General features: G+C 36.8%; 1 protein-coding gene across 1 annotated transcript in view; it reads right to left on the minus strand.

The window, feature by feature from the left end:
• Positions 1–10,371: 10,371 nt before the first annotated feature.
• Positions 10,372–20,600, minus strand: part of Nxt1 (NTF2-related export protein 1) — a 58,672-nt gene continuing 48,443 nt past the window's right edge. Inside the window, exons 3-5 of the mRNA XM_083126322.1 lie at positions 15,982–16,126; positions 13,396–13,558; positions 10,372–10,657 (exon numbers count right to left, since the gene is read on the minus strand). Coding sequence (XP_082982448.1) covers positions 10,651–10,657; positions 13,396–13,558; positions 15,982–16,126 — 315 coding nt within the window. The 3' untranslated portion in view covers positions 10,372–10,650. The remainder of the gene's footprint in view (positions 10,658–13,395; positions 13,559–15,981; positions 16,127–20,600) is intronic.

The raw sequence follows: 20,600 nt of genomic DNA on the forward strand, positions 1-20,600 counted from the left end.
GGCAAGTTTGAGACAGTTACGCTCCAACGCATATAGGGTAGTATGCTGGAAGTACTTTTCGGTAGAGTCAGGCTCAAACATTGATCTTATTTTGTGCCAAGATGACGGCAACAGGAATTTGTGTCGAGCTTGATCTTTAGTCTCGTACAAAGTAGTTGAACAGGTGATATCAGGTGTCGATGAAGGGTTGACAAGATGGCTTCTGCGGTTGTGTGGTCTAAGTGGGCTAGTGTCAGCGGCGGACTGAATGGTCAAGTGGACATAACCTTGCGGCGAGACGGCACGCAAACTGTGGAGTTCAATTTTAAGTCAATACCAGTTCAAGGGCACGTGTATGGGGTGACCAGTACGAATTCAACTTCTTTCCTTCTGTAGGAACTATTGTAATCACCACGCTTTAAAGATAGGGTGAATGTAAATAATATAAAGGAACGGTCATTATAGATATAAGGTGATTTGTGCAAATGTAAATAATCTGTGTTTTATACTTATATGTAATAGTGTGAGTAGTTATGTTGTGTGTGGGTTGTATAGGTAGTTGTATATTGTTTGGGTTCAGCCTCTTGTTGGGCGCCAATTATAACAAGAAATGTTATAATGAACATATTTGTATGTACTTATTTTAGGGTACTTCAATAATTCACGTTTACTTTTGGTAAATTTCATCAAAGCTGCCACACTACGTTTATCATTCTGTTGGTGGACTTTCTAGTTAAAATCTTGTACATGAAAAGACAACAGTGTAAGGAACGGTTAAAAGAATGATTCATATAATCGGTTCACATACCATGCGGGATTACGGTTTCCGGGCCGATTCTGGACAGAAAAAATGTTGTGTTGATTATGTGAGTAATGTGATATTCTAATAAGTGGATTTAAGTGAAAACTCTAACTTAACGAGTGAATTTGAAGCAGCGGAGTTCGAAACATTGAACTTATTACGGCGAATCGAAGAGCGGACTCGTTTGTTGACGAACGGGTAAAAGATCGATTCAGTACGTTCGTTCGTCCGGGAAAAGGAAGATGGAAAGCACATAAGGTTTTGTTCGGACAAGAATATCAAGGAATATCCGAACATCTGGAAATTTGCCATGCAATCCATATGGCGTAAATGATCCATAAAGGTTCAGGAAACATGCAACGCAAAGAATATCGGTTCACCAAGTAAGGATACAGCCGATATTTGATAACTTTGTTGTGCAAGTGATCTACGGATCGTGGTTCGGGCATTGGCTGTAAGTACCAAACTTTATATATTAAGTGCACCCAGACGTCTGTAGGAATAACTGCATTAAAGATTTCTACTTCGCAAAATATGCTAGCATTCGTGTGCGTCGTTAATGGCCATTAATCAGTATGCATCGCACCGTTAGTTTGAGCGGGAAAGCAGCGCGTGGGGTAGCCATATTGGCGTAAAAATACAGCTGATCAGCAATTGCAAACTGTAAATCGTTAAATGTAAATATTCGTTGAATATTCTACTTAATGCACACAATTCATATTATTACTATGTTGTCAGAGTTTTGTTAGCTGAACAAGGGTAAAACATTGTGCTGCATATAGAAATAACTTTGCCTGCTGTAAGCACGAAAAGTTGAAGTTTTGCAGTAGTGTTTCAATATTGAATACACGATCTATTAAGGACTAAATAATTAATATAGGTTCAAGCGAGGTATAAACAAAGTTCTGTTATTGAATTTCTTTAATTATATCCACAAAAGTAATCGATAGAACTTGTCGAATTAATTGTGCTGGATTATTAGGTCATGAGATGACAGCCTAAAACAGCTGATTCATTGTATCGCATTTTCTTTTGTTATTTTAGTCACAGAGAGTAATAATTTTCTTCAAGTTGAATGAAACAATATGTAACCTGCTATAGGGCACAGTAGGTAAATTGAATGCTATAAGTACTGAAAATTAGTTTATTGGTTTATTTTCCTCTCTAGTAATAATAAAACATATTAATATCTCATATCATTGTGTTGACATTTATCAAAACAACCTTCTGAGCATTATGAATATACATATATGAATTAATGTAAATGTTGCTTTTCAGGAAGAAGTTCATTTTGTGCTGGTCACTTAAGTATGAATAATGCCCAGTAATATTTTGACAGTTGGGTTATCAATTAGGTCAGGCTAAAGGGTTATGTTCACTGAAGTTCAGATCTTAATCTATGCACACAGCCTCCCTTGGGTAACTTTTCTTGAGACCCAGTTTTCTGTACATCAGCTGATATTAACACAAGCGAGTCAGGTCCAAGAGAGAGGGTAAAATTGTATGGTGAATCAAAATTTTATCAATTGGAATGGGAATTGTTGTTTACTATTCAGTTTTCATGAACCGTAAATAGTATGCGAGTTATTCAGTTTCACATATAGGGTGAACTGATGTAAATTGGCACTTCAATCACAGAAAATACAATTTCAGTTGGGTGTAACTTACTTGTTTCTCTACGAATTTCATGTAATTGAATGAAGTGAACATGTATGCAAATTTTTACTTTATTGCTTAGTATGCCTATTGATACGTAATCCTGTAGATTATCGGACACAGCAACCAGCGCTACCAGAGTAATGGGTTACATTGAAATTGTGGGCAGAATTAAACTAATTTCAGTGTTCATCTAAATGGGATTGTTCGTAATGTGGTAGTTTCCATTTAGCATACCTATTCATCAAGGTGACGAAACTCCCATAGTGTGTACTGACACACGTTGAGTACGTCACAGGTGCATCCAATTGATTCCACAGATTAGGACCCATCTGTGTAACACACATTAAAATTGGGGTACTGAGAGCAGAGCTCAAAGTGCTGCTGGTACTCGACCATTGGTGTTTCTGCCTTTGGGAGAGCAGTAAGGGATAAGTTAATTTGCAGGTGCAGGAAACTCCCAAAATAATTAATAACACAAAATGTAAGAAACCTTCCTCACTGTGAAATCCAAGAAGGAATCCTTCTGAAGAATTTCAACAATGTGCATATAAATTGTTCAAAGCTATTCTCAAGATCATAAGCAAAACAAATGTAATTCGACAAGAGTACAATTAAAATTCAGCAACGAAGAAAACAAAACACATGCAACAACATCTAGCAGTTGAAATTTGAAAGAGGTGGTGCACAAGAGACACTTGCCATCATTCACTCACAACATGAGTGTACAGCGAAGGTTCGGCTATGGTTGTTGCCCATCTTATTAGACAGAAATTGTAATTATGCCTGTCGCACATCAGGAATGTGTTAACTGCCTACATTGTGCCTTCACTGGAAAGTGCCAAATATAACAATAATGTATGCTTACATCCACTATATGCTATGCTGAGCTAGGCTATCAGCAGGGAACAGTAAAAATGTGCTAAATCTGTAAATACATATTTAGTTATTTTCACAAAAATATGGAGTTAAATATGGACTTAAAATTGTAAAAAACTTACCTTTTTAATAAAAGAAACTACGCGAGCTACATAAAATACAGTCTCAGCATTGTAACTGTTACCATGACTGTCTTGACAAGAAACCAGAAGAAAATTTTGTATGTGTGCTTCACTGCTGCCGGGCATTCAACTAGTAGTGAGAGTGGGGTTAGTAATGGGCTGCTCGACTTGGGACTCTCTTCCAACATTGTCAAAATAATGTGTGTAACAACCAGGAGCCGATGCTTGAACCCTCATTCTCTATTGTTGACAACAATTGCAAATAAACAGGAATTTTACAAAAGCAAAAGCAAACAGTTGGGAGGTGTAACATTAAAAATGGAGTTATTGCATGAATATGGAATATATGTTGAAAAATGTTCTGAAATATGTAAAAATAACTCAAATATGAACCACAACCTAATATATGTACAAATATGGAAAATAAAAACAACTTTTTGAGTCTACATGTTATGATGCACAAAGATAATACAAAATATAACTAATTTCAGCTTCATACATAAATATGTATTTACATATAAATCCGTTCCCTGTTAATCAGGAATTAACTTACAACCCTTTGATTACAGGTTGAGAGCAATACCCTATTCCAACGAGAAGGTACTTAAATATTTGTCAAAGCAATAAAACAAACATCCATTTTTGAACTTTTTTGTGTGATGAAATTATTGGAAAATTTAACTAGAATTATGTTACTTAGGTGAGGACAAAAAAATAAAGAATATGATTAAGCTAAACAGGCCTTTGTTCATGTTGAAACAAGGGTAAATTGAGAATATTCTTTTGAATTTTACAAAATATGTTCATCGAGAACACTTGAATTCAGTTTACTATCATTCAATCATTTTATCATTCTGCAGTTCTGATGACTCTACCATGAGCTGCATTTACAGTGTAAACACATGGGAAGTAAGCAAGAACTGGATAATTGGTATTTTGTTACTTGTAGATTCTGAAACAAACAATTCATTACTTTCTCTGTTTAACCTTTAGTGCCCAGATGGTAGGTTTTGGAAACACGCCTGTATTTCCGTTGACGACAGTTGGTCGATATTTCGACCAGCAGCGCACGTCAGCAATTAATGTGCCATTTCTTGAAAACTACACATGCCATTTCAGTTTTCTCTCCTTTAAACTTTTATGTACATATGAAGGTACGACATTATAGAACTACAAAACAATATATCCATTGTTACTATGATGAACACGCAAAAGTGGCTACAACTTCAAAACAGCTGTATCTTTCAGAAAAATTTACATTCTAAATGTAAGAATGCGTAAAAAGCACCATTTTAAGAAACACCCAACATTTAGAGGACCAAGGGGGAAGGCGGGGCAAAGGGCCAAATTTGGAAATTTTCTGTAATTACGCAAAATTTCCAAACACTATAATTTCAGGTTTTCTTTCTTCAAAGTTGTGGCACGTGCATTATTTATCCTCACAGAGTGGTCTCTTACATTGTTTCCCTCCAAATTTGGTCCATCCAGCATCCATAAGGCCGATGCAAGAAGCGAAATTTCGGACATCGTCCCAAAGCTAGCAACACTGCCACTTTATATAATGTTATATTTTTACTCACGAAGTATCAGTCTGATTTCAATGAAACTTTGCATGGTTGTAGGAATGTACCACCACTACATACTAGATTTTTTCATTCACTTTGGTCTATTGAGGGGGTCACACGGTCCAATGCCAATTTTTAAAATTTTGCTTTCTTCTTCTTCTTTTAACACTAATTATTGGGAGGTACAATGTATACATTTTATCTCCGCTAGAAGCCCAGCATTTAAGAAAGAAAAGAAAACAAATTTCATCTCTCTATGACAATTAGTTCTTAAGCTAAGATTTTTTTTTTTGTACTTTGAGGCAATTTTGAAAAATGCAAGCTTGAAAATGTGCTGGCTTCAACGGGAATAAAGGTTAAATTTATATTTGAATGTCCACATTACATGATATTTGCAGCAATCTCAAAATGCAGACAATCTCCCCCTCACTGAAAACTTTTTAAAAATGTAGGAAATTTTTGTATTCTATTTGTTATTTATTGTCACTATTGGCTAGAATGATAACACTGGTAAACAAACTTTTTATTGCCAATGAAATTTGAGTCATTTTAGGTTAACTTTGCCACCGTGATTTCGAATATGACATCAGTTTTTCTACAGTGGCTTTAGTTTGAGATATGTCTGTCCCTTTAAATACACAAAAAAGGCATGAAATCTCACCTCTAATAATGCTTAATGAAGAGAAAAACGTAGTTTCGGATATCTTCTTGTGTATAGGGTACCAGAACAATCACGTTGAAGATCCCAGGAACAGTCTGCCGCACAACTGCCAAAAATAGGGCTAGGACAGTTTACTTCCTCTTAGTAGACAAGGCTTAGCAGGATCATTCCATAGAATTTCGACAAATTTTGAACTAATTTGTCGCCTCACCATTTTTAAAATTACTAACATTTTAATCTCTTTCAAGTGTTCAAAACCAACAGTGAAAATTTTTTCAGGCATGCGTTTGGATCTGGCAGCCATTTCCAATTGGTGGTGTGCGGTGATTTTAGTGTTTTTAGACCTTTACAAAAATCGTTGTAACTTCTGTTCTATAATTCCAAATGTAATGATTCAAAAACCATTTTCTTAAAAAATAAATGCTCTTTCAATTAGTTTATTATCATTGTAGCTTCCAGATTAGTAGTTTCCATACTATACTACAATAATCCCAATAGAAATTTTACGTAATTTCTCATATTCGGGGCACAAAATAACCATCAAGGGGGCAAAACACCTTAACCATAGTTCCTATGTTTACTGTGCTGTGCTGGGTAAATCTGAAAATTGTTAAACATATGAGGTGCCTGAGCCTCCTTTTTTTCTATAGCTCCCAAAAATTCAAAATTTTGAAAAAAAAAAGGGTGGCTACAAACAAGCAGAAATGAAATTCCCTGAGTTTTCCAGGTTTTCCAGGACAAAATTTACATTTTCCCTGACAATTATAAACTAAATAAACTAAGTAAAATACATTACTACTGATATTTTGTTTTATTTATGCCTAATCGGTAGGATCTTGATTTTTCGTTATTTATTTCTAAATTGGTGCCATTCCCCCCTCCTCATTTCACATTTTCATTTTAGTGCATTTCTGGGGAATATACCTACATTTATACTTTCATGGTGTTTTTAAAGTACTGTTTCAAATTTTAGGCCTCATGGGTTATGCCTCTTTGTGAGAGTTTGATACCTAGGAAGTTATTTTGGGAAAGTTATTTTTAATACCTCCTTCTAATTTTAAGGTAAGGGTTCTATATAAGGTTTTTTTTCCGATATATACTGAAGCGTGCATAATGGCCATACTTGGTGGTGCACCCACAAATTCTAAATCAATCAATCAATCTTATATGACAGAAATCGATATATTACGGCACCAAAAATTGGCATTATCTTTTTCTTTTTTAGTGTTCTATTTTCCAAAATTCGGGTTCTTATTTTAGAACATTTTTCTGCCAAATATACCAAAACATACACTTCCACTGTACTTTTAAACTATCATTTTCAATTGTAGGTCACATTGTCTATGTATATATCTTCATGACAGTTTTATATGTTCGAACCGATATTTAAGGAAGTTATTTTCCATTATTTATCGCTCTACAAATGCCGATGTTAGGACTCCCCTATGGTGGTAGGTGAGCACTCAATCCCTGCCAAAAATCACACCACTTAGCACGGGAATTCAAAATACTTCTCGCACCATAAATACAGGGTGTCCGGCTTAGACCTTTAACAGTATAACTTTAGTTACATTCAACTTCAGATGAAACTTATTGTTTGTATGGTGCTGGCAACTATGGCCATTTGCGAGAATCACCAGTACTTCGAGTTGACGTGACGCGCTTGCGTGTGTAACGCATAAATTCCAATATGGCGGAGTGGACGGTTCAGTAGAAAGTGTTCTGCATTCTTTCACTGGCAGCAAACAAATCTGTGAAGCTTGTTCAATGTGCTTTTCAGCGTGAATTCAATCTTCAACGTCACGACAATGTCCCTTCCTATTTGAGTATTGCTAAGTGGGATAAACAACTAAGAGAAACAGAAAGTGTTGTGTCGGTGCACGGGAAGTACGCGAAGCAGAAGGTATCAGAGGAAACCATTTAAGTGATTTGCACTGCATTCACACAAAGTCCAAGAAAATCAATAAGACGAGCAAGTTTAGAGCTCAACATTCCTCGGTCTACTATCCATGACATTGTGCACAAAAGGTTACATCTACGGGCGTATAAGATCCAGTTAGATCAACAAAATTATCCTGATGATAAACCTAAAAGACAGACGTCTTCGGGCAAAATGTTAACCGAAATTGACAACAACAATGCTTTTCTGGACAAGGTGTTCTTTTCTGATGAAGCTGCATTCCACACATGTGGCAAAGTTGCCGTATGTGGAGAAGTGACAATCCTCGTGAGTTTCGTGAAATTATGAGAGACTCACCAAAAGTTAATGTGTGGTGTGGTTTAATGAAAGAGAAGATAATAGGTCCGTTCTTCTTTGCTGAAGAAACAGTGAGAGGAACGAATTATTTAGACATGTTTCAGCATTACGCTGTGCCTCAAATGCCTCCAGAAACCCTTTTCCAACAAGACGGAGCCCCGGCAAATTTTGCTAACATTGTACGAGAATTTCTCGATGAGCATTTTCCCAGAAGATGGATAGGAAGAGGATCTAAACCACTTGCTTGGCCTCAGCACTCTTTCTCTTTCCCCCTTAGACTCTTTCTTTTGGGGGTTCAGCAAGGACCAAGTCTACAGTATGCACGTCGAGAACTTGGGAAGATCTGCGTAACAGAATTCATCAGGCGATTAACAATGTGACCCCTCAAATGCTAGTGAGTACCTGGAAGGAATTGGAATATCGGTTCGACATCTGCCGTGCCACAGGGGGACTCATATCGAGGTTGTGTGAAGTGCTGGTGCTGGGGCAAAAAAAATGCATGAGTTTTTCTACCAAAATGTAAATTTTGGTAATAAAATTGGGTTTCTCTGCAAAATTATGCTCTTTTGTAATGTTAAAGGTCTAAGCCTGACACCCTGTACTAATGATGCGGCTCCCGTGACACGGTAGATACACACTCGATCTTTTGTCAGAACCCTGCCACTTTGCTCTGTGGTGCAAATTGTTCTGATAGAAGTAAAAAAATCGTGGGAAATATATGATTTAATGTGTACATTGGATACATTATAGTTTTCTTTCGGATAAAAATGTTGGAAAACTTGCACATTTTATACACACAAATATCGCACATTTGTTTCTATAAGCCAAAACAAATACAAGAATGTTACATTTCAAGGTATTTTTTCGATGTTTAAGTACAGTTTTGAAAATAGGCAAAAAATCCCAACAATTCCCATTTTATGCCATATTAGCATTATTTCACTATTTGGAACGGGTGAGAATTGTGTCCAGACATCTCTGCACATTCCTAAGCACTACTTCGCAGCAATTAACATTGTACACTGTTATCACGTTTGCAAAAAATAAAGGTCCCTGCTAATTGGAACTTACTTTCTGGATGCCCCTCGTATAAATCAGATGAAATGTGAAAATTTAGCAGCGCTGGCACAGAAACGTCAATTACTGAAGAAAGTGATATGCTTTTAGGACTGAATGATTTGTATAATTATTTGAATTTGAATTCAAAATTTTTGGTGCGTCAGCACAAAGGCTATTTTACACCCATCATACTATACGGGGTCAGGCCCCTTACCATAACTAAAGTGGCATAACTGTAATGCCGTACAACTAAAATCTTAAAATTTTCTGACTTTGGTTAAAAGCTGAGGCTGTAAAGGGACACTCAGCACATATAACGACAAAACACAGGACAACACACAGAATTATACTGACCATAGGGCCAGTCGCCAGAGCCTCGTTAGTCTGCAAAATACAGTCCAGGGTGTACTATGTGGAAGGTCACCCCTTACACACCTTGTGCAATTATAATATTAAAATATTTACATATTTATTATTAGTATTTTATTTCATAACATTGCACATTAACTTGACTCTGTGACAGATTAACCTTTTGGAGCCCAAGGCCATTTGCTAGAGCCGATTTTGAGCAAAATGCAGTGTTTCAATGAAATGAGTGTAGATCGGAGGCTAATTGCCCTAGAGCGATGAGTAGTATACCGTTGTTCGTGGAATGAATCACAGATTCAGATGATATAAAATTTATGCACATACGGTGTGTATATGGAGGGGGAATGGGGAATCCCCCAAAAATCATTTAAAAAAACATTTAATAAATATATCCAGTGCAACTGAAGAGCTCGGGTGTAAAACATGGTAAGTGACATTTTGGTCATTTCTGAGTTCATTAAGAAAAAATGTTATTAGAAGCTATACTGTAAATAAATTGTTTACCAATTTCAGAAGGCTTCACTGAATCCCATTCAAATTGTATGACATGGCAATTTCACTCGAAAATTGAAGGATGGCATATTTTACTTTGTAACTAAAAAATAACATTTTTATAGTCTAAAATAAAAAGCAAGACGTATTGCATTGTCATCATCTACAGTTCTTATTGAGATAAGCTTAAAATCAAAGGTTACCAAGTGTCTTAAGATCTAGAGCCAACTTGGCAAAACTAATGTTCATTTTAGATTCGGAACAACCAAAATATCCCAACTTCATTCAAAAATCCTTGGCAACTAAAAGAAATATTTTTTTTGTAGACCTGTGTAATTAGATGAAATTGATGAATAACACTCGTGCACATGCTGGGCCTTGAACCGAAGAACTTTGATGGCAAGATCAAAAAATGACCACTAACATGGTTGTCCACCAAGAGACCAATTTTGGCAAATTTTACAATTTTTCAGCTTTTACTGACTAATAGCTTTAAATTTATACTTACACTTCACACAAGAGTTGTTAAAAATAAATTTTATTTTTCCACATACATATACATAATCCTTTGGCAAGCGTGTAAGGTAAATTTTCCATCCATTACACTTGCAAGCAATGTTTTATAGAAAGTTCTCTGCAATCTTTAGATCACTAAATTGGCAAAACATTCAACACTAAGGTGTCGTCACTGTACATTTTTAAGTGGATATAAAATGTTCTCACTCTTCACATTTTGAGTTCAACATCCACACACTCTAACAAAATCACCATGGAACTGGTAACCAAAATATGTTGCACAATAGCATTCATTATGACCTGGAAGAACAAAAAAGAGTACAAATAGTGTCAATGATACTGAATGTAGTTTCATAATGTCACCTTATGATTAAAGTATCTAAACATATGATGAAAAGTTACTATTTTAAAAGTAGCGAGTACAAATATACTTTGGCAGAGAATGATATAACTAGGGATGGACTATATCTGAAATTAGGTATATCAAGAAAATAACATCACTAGGGGCAAGCATATTTAATTTCTGACGAAAACATGAAATGTGAAATAACACATTGTAATGTTAATTTTTCATGTTTTTGTTTTGTCCTGAAATAATGCGAATTGAACTGCAAAATGCAAAATTGACTCCTAAACATGAAACTTAAGAGTTTAATTTACTGATGAGGCACTTTCTGAAGATTGAATTATCCTGGGAGTTATGAAATTCACGGAAAATTGATAAATTCTGCTGTAAATATTTCCGAAGCAAGAATGGACCCCTTTATACAGGAATAAACTTAATACTCTAGTAACTACATAAATGTGCTATTAGAAGGGTTATTTTTATTTTGTAATAAGTGCAGTTTTTAAATAAAATTTTGGATTATGTTCACAATTTTAAAACTAAAATGTAATTTTATATACGGCTTTTGATCCATTTTTCACAGCTATAACACCGAAATTTTATTTTATTTTCCGCTCTTGAAACTGAAAATGTTTTTGTGCCAAAATTTTGCTTCTTTATTTACCAAAAATATGTGCCTCCAAACATCACAGATGATAAAATACAATATTTTTTCAGTGTTGTGATATTGGCGATATATCGTCTCCACGATATGTATCATGTCAGAGATATATATATCGTCACAATATTTTGGTGATATATATCGTGGACATTTTCCTGTCACAAACAGAAGAGTACGTATTTCATGTAGTAACAACCACGTTTGATTCGTCATGATATATGTATATCGCCAAAATGTGATGATATATATCACCGACAGGATATATATTGTCAAAATATCATGATGATATATCAGCAGCATCGTCAAAAAATATCTACTCTATTTCTTAGTGTTAACATATCCCAGTTAACATAGAGACCAGATCCCTCAAATTCCTTTCAAGTACCTCCACAATTGCCCTCACAATGCTGGGTCAACACTGGAAATTTAGAGCTTCCACCACGAATCTTACCTAGTGTTGCAAAAAAGCCTGCTTTTTTGAATGGACGTTTTTTTTGAGGAAAAAAAAGGCTGCCATTAAAAAAAAACGGAAATTTTGGCTTTTTTCAAATTACAGCTAACCTAATTCACTTCAAGTTACTGTTATGAGTTTACAGGTTTGTAGTGACATATTTTACAACTAGCTAACAAAATTTACAGATGTAGCAGCCAAGAGACAAATATTGGCCCTCCCAGTGCACACATATTGCATAGTGGTTGATATGATCCACATTTTTATGTGACGTCACCAGTTGAAAATGTGTCACTGATGTATTTATTTTTGTGAAGGAAAGCGTAATTTCTTTGTTATTATATGTAATAATGCACCCTGTTTGTAATATATATCTTTTGTTTAATGTTTATTGTATTTTATGCTCTGTTATGAGCAGTTTAATGTATCTTCATGTTTGCAAGAGTGCACTATACCAGAGAAGGGAGGGGATACCAGCTAAGGTATGTGATCAAAATGGTGGTCATCTTGAAATTCACCATGTTGGATACAACTTCAGTATTTTAAATTGTAAGGTGGGCATGCAATATATGAAAATGGGTTAGAATTTCAAGAGAAACACGTTGGTATGATTCATTTTTGTGTAAATTTAATTCTGAACCTGTTTAAGACATAACTTTGTTTCGTATAGGCTCTGAAGGGCATTTGTTTGAAAAATACTTGTCACGTTCCACGTGGCTTGCAAGATGATGAAATTATCGCCAGAAGAACGCGTCAAGATTGTTTTGATGTCTGGTGAGCGATCCTATTGTGTTATTGTAGACGATTTCAACCAACGTCACCCTGACAGGCAACCAATCCCACATAGTGCTGTGACAAAGTTGATCACTAAATTTTGGGAAACCAGCACAGTTGCTGATAAACCAAAAGTGGAACAACCAAAGACAGACAACCAGCGTTCTTGCATCGTTTGCAAAGAGTCCTCAATGTAGCACCAGTCGACTGTCACAGGAAAGGAATGTGGGATTAGCAGGACATCGATAATGAGGATTTTGACTGCCTGTAAATGGTAGCCATACAAAATCCAGTTGCAACACGACCTCACGCAGGATGACCCAGATTGTAGAGTGGAATTTGCTGAGTGGGGAACACAGCAATTATGGATGAATCCTGGTTTCACAGATCACATGCTCTCTAGTGATGAAGCGTACTTCTATGTCAGTGGGGAGGTAAACAAACAAAACTGCCGTTACTGGTCAGACAAACCAACACTGGCTAGACCCATCCAAAATGGTTGCCTTGGTGAAAGTGATGGTGTTGTGTGGTGTATGAAGTATCATCGTGGGAATCATACCAACGTGTTTCTCTTGAAATTCTAGCCCATTTTTATATATTGCATTCCCACCTTCCCATTTAAAATACTGACGTTGAATCAAAGATGGTCGCATAACATGCACAGTGTCCTCTTCTGTGCATCATGTTTGGCCCTGTTTTATTCCCGTTTCACCGTTCGTAAATGTTTTAGGTGGGTGTTTCCAAACTTATGGACCACCCTGTATAATATACTTAACATTTAAGGAAAAAGCAGCTTGTAAACTTACAAAACTATTTCCTGCAGACGAAAACAGTCACTAACAATCTTCCACTTATCTCCTTGAGCGGTGATCATGAAATTCTGCTGGAATGGACGAGATTGTTTGTCTTGGAACTTAACAAATCCACCAACTTGGATTAAGAATGTTAACTGGTTGCTTACAGCAGCATCTGTATGAAACAATAAGGACACAAATAAATGTATTTTCTTACACACGAGAGATACAATTAAATGACCAAATCTTCATTATAGAAAATATTTTTGATGCTCATGTTTTTCACTTTAATTGATGTAATCGAGAGGAACTTGTTAACTTAGAGGACTATTCATAATTGGGAAAAGAGAGACGTATATAAATACGGAGAAACTAGTACTCACTTTTATCCGCGAAGCTGTTTTTTCTTCTTTTTTGATTAATTTCAGTGGCCACTGCCACCATCCTCGTTGGAACTTGCTGTACTGTTGCTTGGCGTGCGTCTTTTGTTCGTAGTTCTCTGGCTGCCATTAGGTGCACTGTGCATCTTGGTGTGTCGTCTACAGCAGTTATCGCCCGGAAATAGCAGACGACACACCAAGATGCACAGTGCACCTAATGGCAGCCAGAGAACTACGAACAAAAGACGCACGCCAAGCAACAGTGCAGCAAGTTCCAACGAGGATGGTGGCAGGCCACTGAAATTAATCGAAAAAGAAGAAAAAACAGCTTCACGGATAAAAGTGAGTACTAGTTTCTCCGTATTTAGAGGACTATAATGATATAAATGTTATTGATTGTACTAATTAGTAGGGTCCAGATAATTATGCATTTTGCATATTGCACATGCAAATACACATTGAATCATAAATATAAAGTTTTTGCATATTTTAGAGCAAACAAACTATTCAAATCATATTTTATGTCTCTGATGGGGCATATTGTCTTCTTAATAAAAAAAACCTTCCCATTTCCTTCCCTCACTGCTGTATATTCTGCACTTTCTTTTTCAAAACAAAGAGATAACACTTCTCATCATCATTCTCATGGGAACACTGAACAAACTCTTTTTGGGTGAGAAACTACAACAATGCAATGGACAGTCCATAGATGATATTGTACTGCCTTAAATGTTGTCCATTTCGATCTTGTGAAGTAGAAAGTTTATTTACGAGTATAAAAATATACATGCCAAAAACAGGAGTTTCAACGTTGAAAATTTGACATATCATGTTGTAATCAAATATAATCATGATCTGTAAGGAATATATTTTTCTTTCCCTTATAAAACAGCAGTGTAAAATAATGAAGAGTGTGTGCAAGAAATCAGAACTGCAACTGTTACATTTATTACATGCTAAAACATGTGAGGTGAAAAAATAATAAATATCCGTTTACATGTAGGGGTGTTGCCGTAACGAAAGAAAACTGTAAATGAAAGAAAACATTTCAAAAAGGTCCGGTGTTCTTCTAAAGTGTATATTTTAGGTATTTAAAGTACATAACTATCCAGGCCCTACTAATCAGCATGGATAGAAAGTTGATGAGAAGTCCTTTTCTATTCTATACCTTCTAGTACTGTAATTTTTCTCAGATAGTAAACATATTTATGTAGGTAAGTACAGATAAAGTACTTATCAAGTCACATCTTGAACAACAAATAAAGTTCCATGTCATTCGTCCTTCATTCTTCACAAAATATTTTCCACTTGGTATCTCTTTAACAGAGATAAGAATTTGGTATCCTAGATAAATCTCAGTAATGCCCTATAAAGTTACCTTAGATACTGAAATGTAAACTTAAATTCCTCATAAATAACAAAAGTCCCGGTACTTGGTGAAAATTCTTGAATGCTTTCTTCAGTAATTTCTATGGTAATTTTTCAGTATTTCTGCAGTTTAAATTTCACATTATCATTTTCTCCTTCACAGTTGTTTTGTGGCATTTAGGTGTATTTGCTTCTACCAAAATTCAACACAAGAAAACTTTTAAATTATAATTATTAACTTTGGCTCAAGTGCAAAGTGTGAGAGCGCAAAATGTAATGTATATTCAATGAAACCTACAAGTCAAATAAAAAAATTATTAGTACTTGATGTTTTTCCTATTTCTCAGCTATTTAAACCACCAAAATATCTGGTATTGTTGAATCATTGAAGAATTTTCACCAAGTACTGGGACTTATGTTATTTATGAGGAATTTAAGTTTACATTTCAATATCTAAGGTAACTTTATAGGGCATTACTGAGATATATCTAGGATATCAAATCTGTTAAACAGAGTGGAAAATATTTTGTGCCGAATGACAATGACATGGAACTTTATTTGTTCAAGATGTGACTTGATAAGTACTTTATCTGTACTTACCTACATAAAGATATTTACTATCCAAGAGCAGCAATGATTTTAAAAAGAAAAACCTCGTGCCAGTGCTATGAACTGACAAATAATCATTATCCCTTCTAAAAACCAAATTTTGCAGCAAATAAATGTTAGGGCCAAATTATGGTTGGCCAGCACTTTCTGGTGCAGTATTGTGAAAATAAGATGGAAAATAACAGTTCTTACACCCCTACAACTACACAAAATGTACCAAGAAAATGGAAAAAAATCTTACCAAATACTGGCTGAGAGTCCAAAGATGTTAAAGTGTGTTCAGATGGCGGAAGCTCTTCAAAAAACTTTTGAATTCTGTCCTTACCGAAAGTGCCATTTCCATTCCAAACTAACACTCCATTATCTAGGTAATATTTAGACATCAACTGGAAGCGAATAAACAAACACCATCACAGTAAAGAACCACTTAAAAAATAAACTCCATGGGAAATGTATAATCTGTTTAAAATATAACCAAAATTCAAGTGAAACACTGACTGAGTTAGCAATCCTGCAAATATTTGATGGGATGGCTGGATGGTGGCAGTACTGCACTAGTTTATGTGGACATGGCATTAACATTGTCAGTCTGTGCAAAGCATCTGGTGAGTAGAGGAAGATGTTCTTGCTACAGTGGTATGTAATGGATATGTCCAAGAAGGCACAAAGTGCCTCGATCCAATTCCTGTGCAAAGGTGAAGTGAAATATTTAGTCAAATGCAATCAGGGTATGAGGAAGCATGTTTGAAACAAAGTCTTGTGTTCAAGTGGTGGGTTAAGTTTTGAGGGGGAAAGGTAAGAACAGCGGATCTCATACTACCTACGCAGGCACCTGTAATCAATCAGGGAACAACTGAAGCTGTGGACATGATGGTAAAGGAAAATTGCCATATAACCATACATGTGTCGGCTCCATTCCATTTAGCATCCTCCTTTGTGAAGGGTGAACAAAAAATTGTTGGGCATTGGGACCATTGCCTAAGCAGTGGGGGTGCCAAGTATAGGCTCACTGGAACTGTTCTCAGTATGCTGTCATTATTATATAATGCAGGATGTCCAATACATAAAGTGTTTAATTCTCAACCCCTGTCGATGTTTCATTTGAATGACCCTTATGTAACACTTTGTCTCGATGTGCATTCCTATTAGTTAAGTGTACATGTCCTGTGTACAACATATGTATACCTATGTAGATGAAGCTGAATACAGTGTAGATGACTATCATTCTCTCTGCAATCAAAATTGAGCTTCATGACATTCACTTGGTTTAGGAAGGTTGTGAGGGAGGGTTTGCCATGTGTCCAGAGGAGTAAAAAAATGTCATCTTGGATGAATTACAAAAGCCCTCTCGCGTCCTTCCAAACAATTACAACTTCCCTGTGTGACGCAATACACAAATAAACTCTAGCTGCCGGAATATCTCAATTAGCCTTCGGCATGAGCAAAAATTACGTTACAACTCTATAACGAAGAAAAATATCACTTGCACAACCTGGACAATTTTAACACATATTATTCAACAAACAAAAGACTAAACAGTCAACCCTCAATTAGCTATTCAAAAGACTGGGCGGCAATTTACTTTACCATGGAGCACACTTTGTCAAGTTACAATAGAATTTAATGCAATTAAGGAGCTTTACATTTAAATGTTAACCATTAAAAGAGATTAAAAACAAACACAAAAATGACCTATATTATAACAGTACTCAATTTCAAGACACGAAAGTTAGGTTTGGGCATTCCGAATCACGTCGAAAATCGCAAATCAATATGGCTTTGGTTTTTCAGGTAGGGCGATGAGCGAAAACAATATGTTCATATGTGGATATGGATCGCCAGGAGAATACTCTACCAGACTCTGCTACATCATCGGGTCGTCCATCTTTCCAAGGTACGGCAAATCACACTAGGTTCCACTGTGACAAAAAAAATGTTCCTTCGGATGTCAACCGCGACGATGGGTGATAATATTTGGCACTTTCACTTCCTCTCGACGTTGCGTATCTCTCCTTCGCTCTGACATCAGCCCCCGACAGCAAGAGTTTCCGGGCTCGTCGCTTCCATCTGGCGGGCATCCCTCAAACGTTGGCTTGGGTTCCTTCATCTCAAGCATTGGGCGTCTCTACGTCATTACGGCTGGGCATTCTCACCTCAGACGTCGAGTGTCTCTCCATCGTTACTGCTGGGCATTGGCTGGTTGGGCGATTGGATGGTGTTGGCGGCGTTGCTGACTGGTTTCCACAGCATGGTACATCAAGGATGTTGGTGTCGGCTGGTTCGGCTGTAGCATCACACTGGATGGCAGTGGCAGTATCATCAGGGCATTGGGAACCCAATGTCCCCTCTAATCTCTATCCTTCCATGATTCTTGATGTTCCGTGATGTTTTGATTTCACAAAAAAAACTATAAACTGCGTAAGATTATAATGGAACCACAAGCTTGTTTCGACTTCCTCCAGTGATTGGTGTAAGCACACCCTGTATCAACTCACTTGCAATCACACACTGATGTTCACAAAAAAAGCTAAGTCCACGGTATACGGAGGTGCTCTCGGTAAACTGTGTCGACGTTTTGGGTTTCCAAGATTTTATACCTCTTTTGAAAATGTCAGTTGGAATATCGTTAAAGTAAGCATCGCTTCCTTCTCCGGCAAGGTTGTTCAACTCTGCTGCATTAAGTCTCAGTCTCTCCGGCGCTTCGCTTGCAGATCCGTATTTCACCCATTATTTCCCCTTTTATAACAGATATGATCTTCCGTCCATGATACTCAGTCAATCATCTCAAAATTAAATCCAGGTGTCTTTCATAACATGCTGCTTCGGTTGTCCAAATTTCATGTATATCCGACAACTGGAAACTGAGATATTCCATAACGCATATTCTTGCACAGGTGGGCCGTAAAGAATGAACCTTGGTGAAAACTCTCTCCCCTAACTTTCGTTGTCTCTCTAGAATTTAATTTTGCTGACAGCTGACAGATACTTATGAACTTTTAAATCTAAAAACTCAAATCTCACGGCTTACAACAGTAATATATTGATTAATTGTATTGGTTTGGTGCAAATGAAATGTCCGCCCCAGATGCGTCATTGCCAACGGCCAAAAAAATAAAAACTACAATACCTGGTTAATCAAAATAGTCACCGTCTGCAGCCATACACTTTTGCCATCGCCCAGCCAACAATTGGATTCCATGGCGAAAGAAGTCTGAAGTGTGCAACGCAAAGAACTCCTCAATGGCATGTTGCACCGCCCAATCATCAGCGAAGATCTTCCCTGTAAGGAAGTGATCGAGATGCCGGAAGAGATGGTAGTCAGTGGGAGAGGTCGGGAGAATATGCTGGATGAGGAAGGGTTTCATATTGTAACTCATGGAGAGCCTGCACCGTCCTTTGTGCGACATGTTGGCAAGCATTGTCGTGCAACGTGAGGACAGCATGCCTGTGGACCATTGCCGGTGCATTTCATGGAGTTCAGCACTGTAACGATCTGCATTGATGGTTTCACCTCGCTTGAGAAAGACATGATGGATCACACCCACCATAGACCACCATACCAGCAACAACACCTTCCGTGGCTGGAGAGGTGGTTTTGGAAACCGCCCTGGACGTTGATCAGGATCCAACCATTGTCTTGATTGTTTACGATTGTCATAGCAGATTCATTTTTCATCTGAAGTGACAATCCGATGCAGTAAACCATCCCGGTTATTCCTTACACTCGGAGAACTGCACACCTCCAGACAGCGAGTCTTGTTAACCGGTGTCAAATCATGTGGTACCCATGAGTCCAACTTTTTCACTTTACCGATCGCATGGAGCTGCTGGATGGCAGTGGTATGGTGAATGCCTAACCCGTCTGCAATGGCATGAACACTTTTCCGAGGGTCCGCTTCCACGGCGTTCCTGAGGAGCTCATCCGAACATGATGTTGGTCGATGGGCATGGGGCTCATTTTGCATCATCAGCGGCGAATGGTGTGTTCATTTGCCATTCCTGGCCCAAATGCACTGTTAAACCTTACAAATAGTTTGCTGGACGTATACAGATTTTATGACGTTCGACCCGTGACCTCAGTCAATCCTGGTATTGTTGAGGTTTGTTTCACACCAGACGTTAAAGCGGACATTTCATTCGCACCAAGCAAATATATAATTAAAAATATTGAACAGTGATTTACATGACCTAAAAATACAGTGACAGTTAAACACTTTCTTTAAACTGTATTACAGCTCATAAAATAAAATTTCAAACACATCATATATAGAACAAATATTTTCACTCTTTTAGTAAACAGAAGTTTAAAAATTGACACAATATCGACTAATCTGAAACCAAAATAAACCTATAGCTCAAGCCTATAGCATCTTCAAAGTAGCTTGTGAAAAGCAAGTTATTGAAGTTGCAATATTAATTAATATTATATTGATCATATTAATATTATTATTATTATTAATATTATTCTTCAGATGTACTTCATTAATCAATGAGATGACGTTCCCTGAGATTGCCAGGTTCTCCAGGTGTGGGGAAACCCTGACAGTATACAGCTTACATCTATCATATTATGAACCAGAGAACAAGCAAGGTAAAATATATTGGAGGAGAAATGTAGAGAGAGGCCATGACTTGAAATTGAGCATAAGCTATGGATATACATACTTCTGATGTATGCAGTTTTAATTTTTTCATACCTTTAATAGTATTACATGAAAATGAATTCCTCAATGCAGGTAAAACAAAAACCACTAGATATACAACTTTATCTCATTTGGTGTTTTAAGTCCACTTTATGTGCACATTCACGCCAATTGGGACTGGACCTACAGTTTAAAGTGGGATCCGAACCACTGGGTT

This window comes from Lepisma saccharinum, chromosome 8, assembly GCF_977018435.1.
Source record: "Lepisma saccharinum chromosome 8, izLepSacc3.1, whole genome shotgun sequence".
NCBI lineage: Eukaryota > Metazoa > Arthropoda > Insecta > Zygentoma > Lepismatidae > Lepisma > Lepisma saccharinum.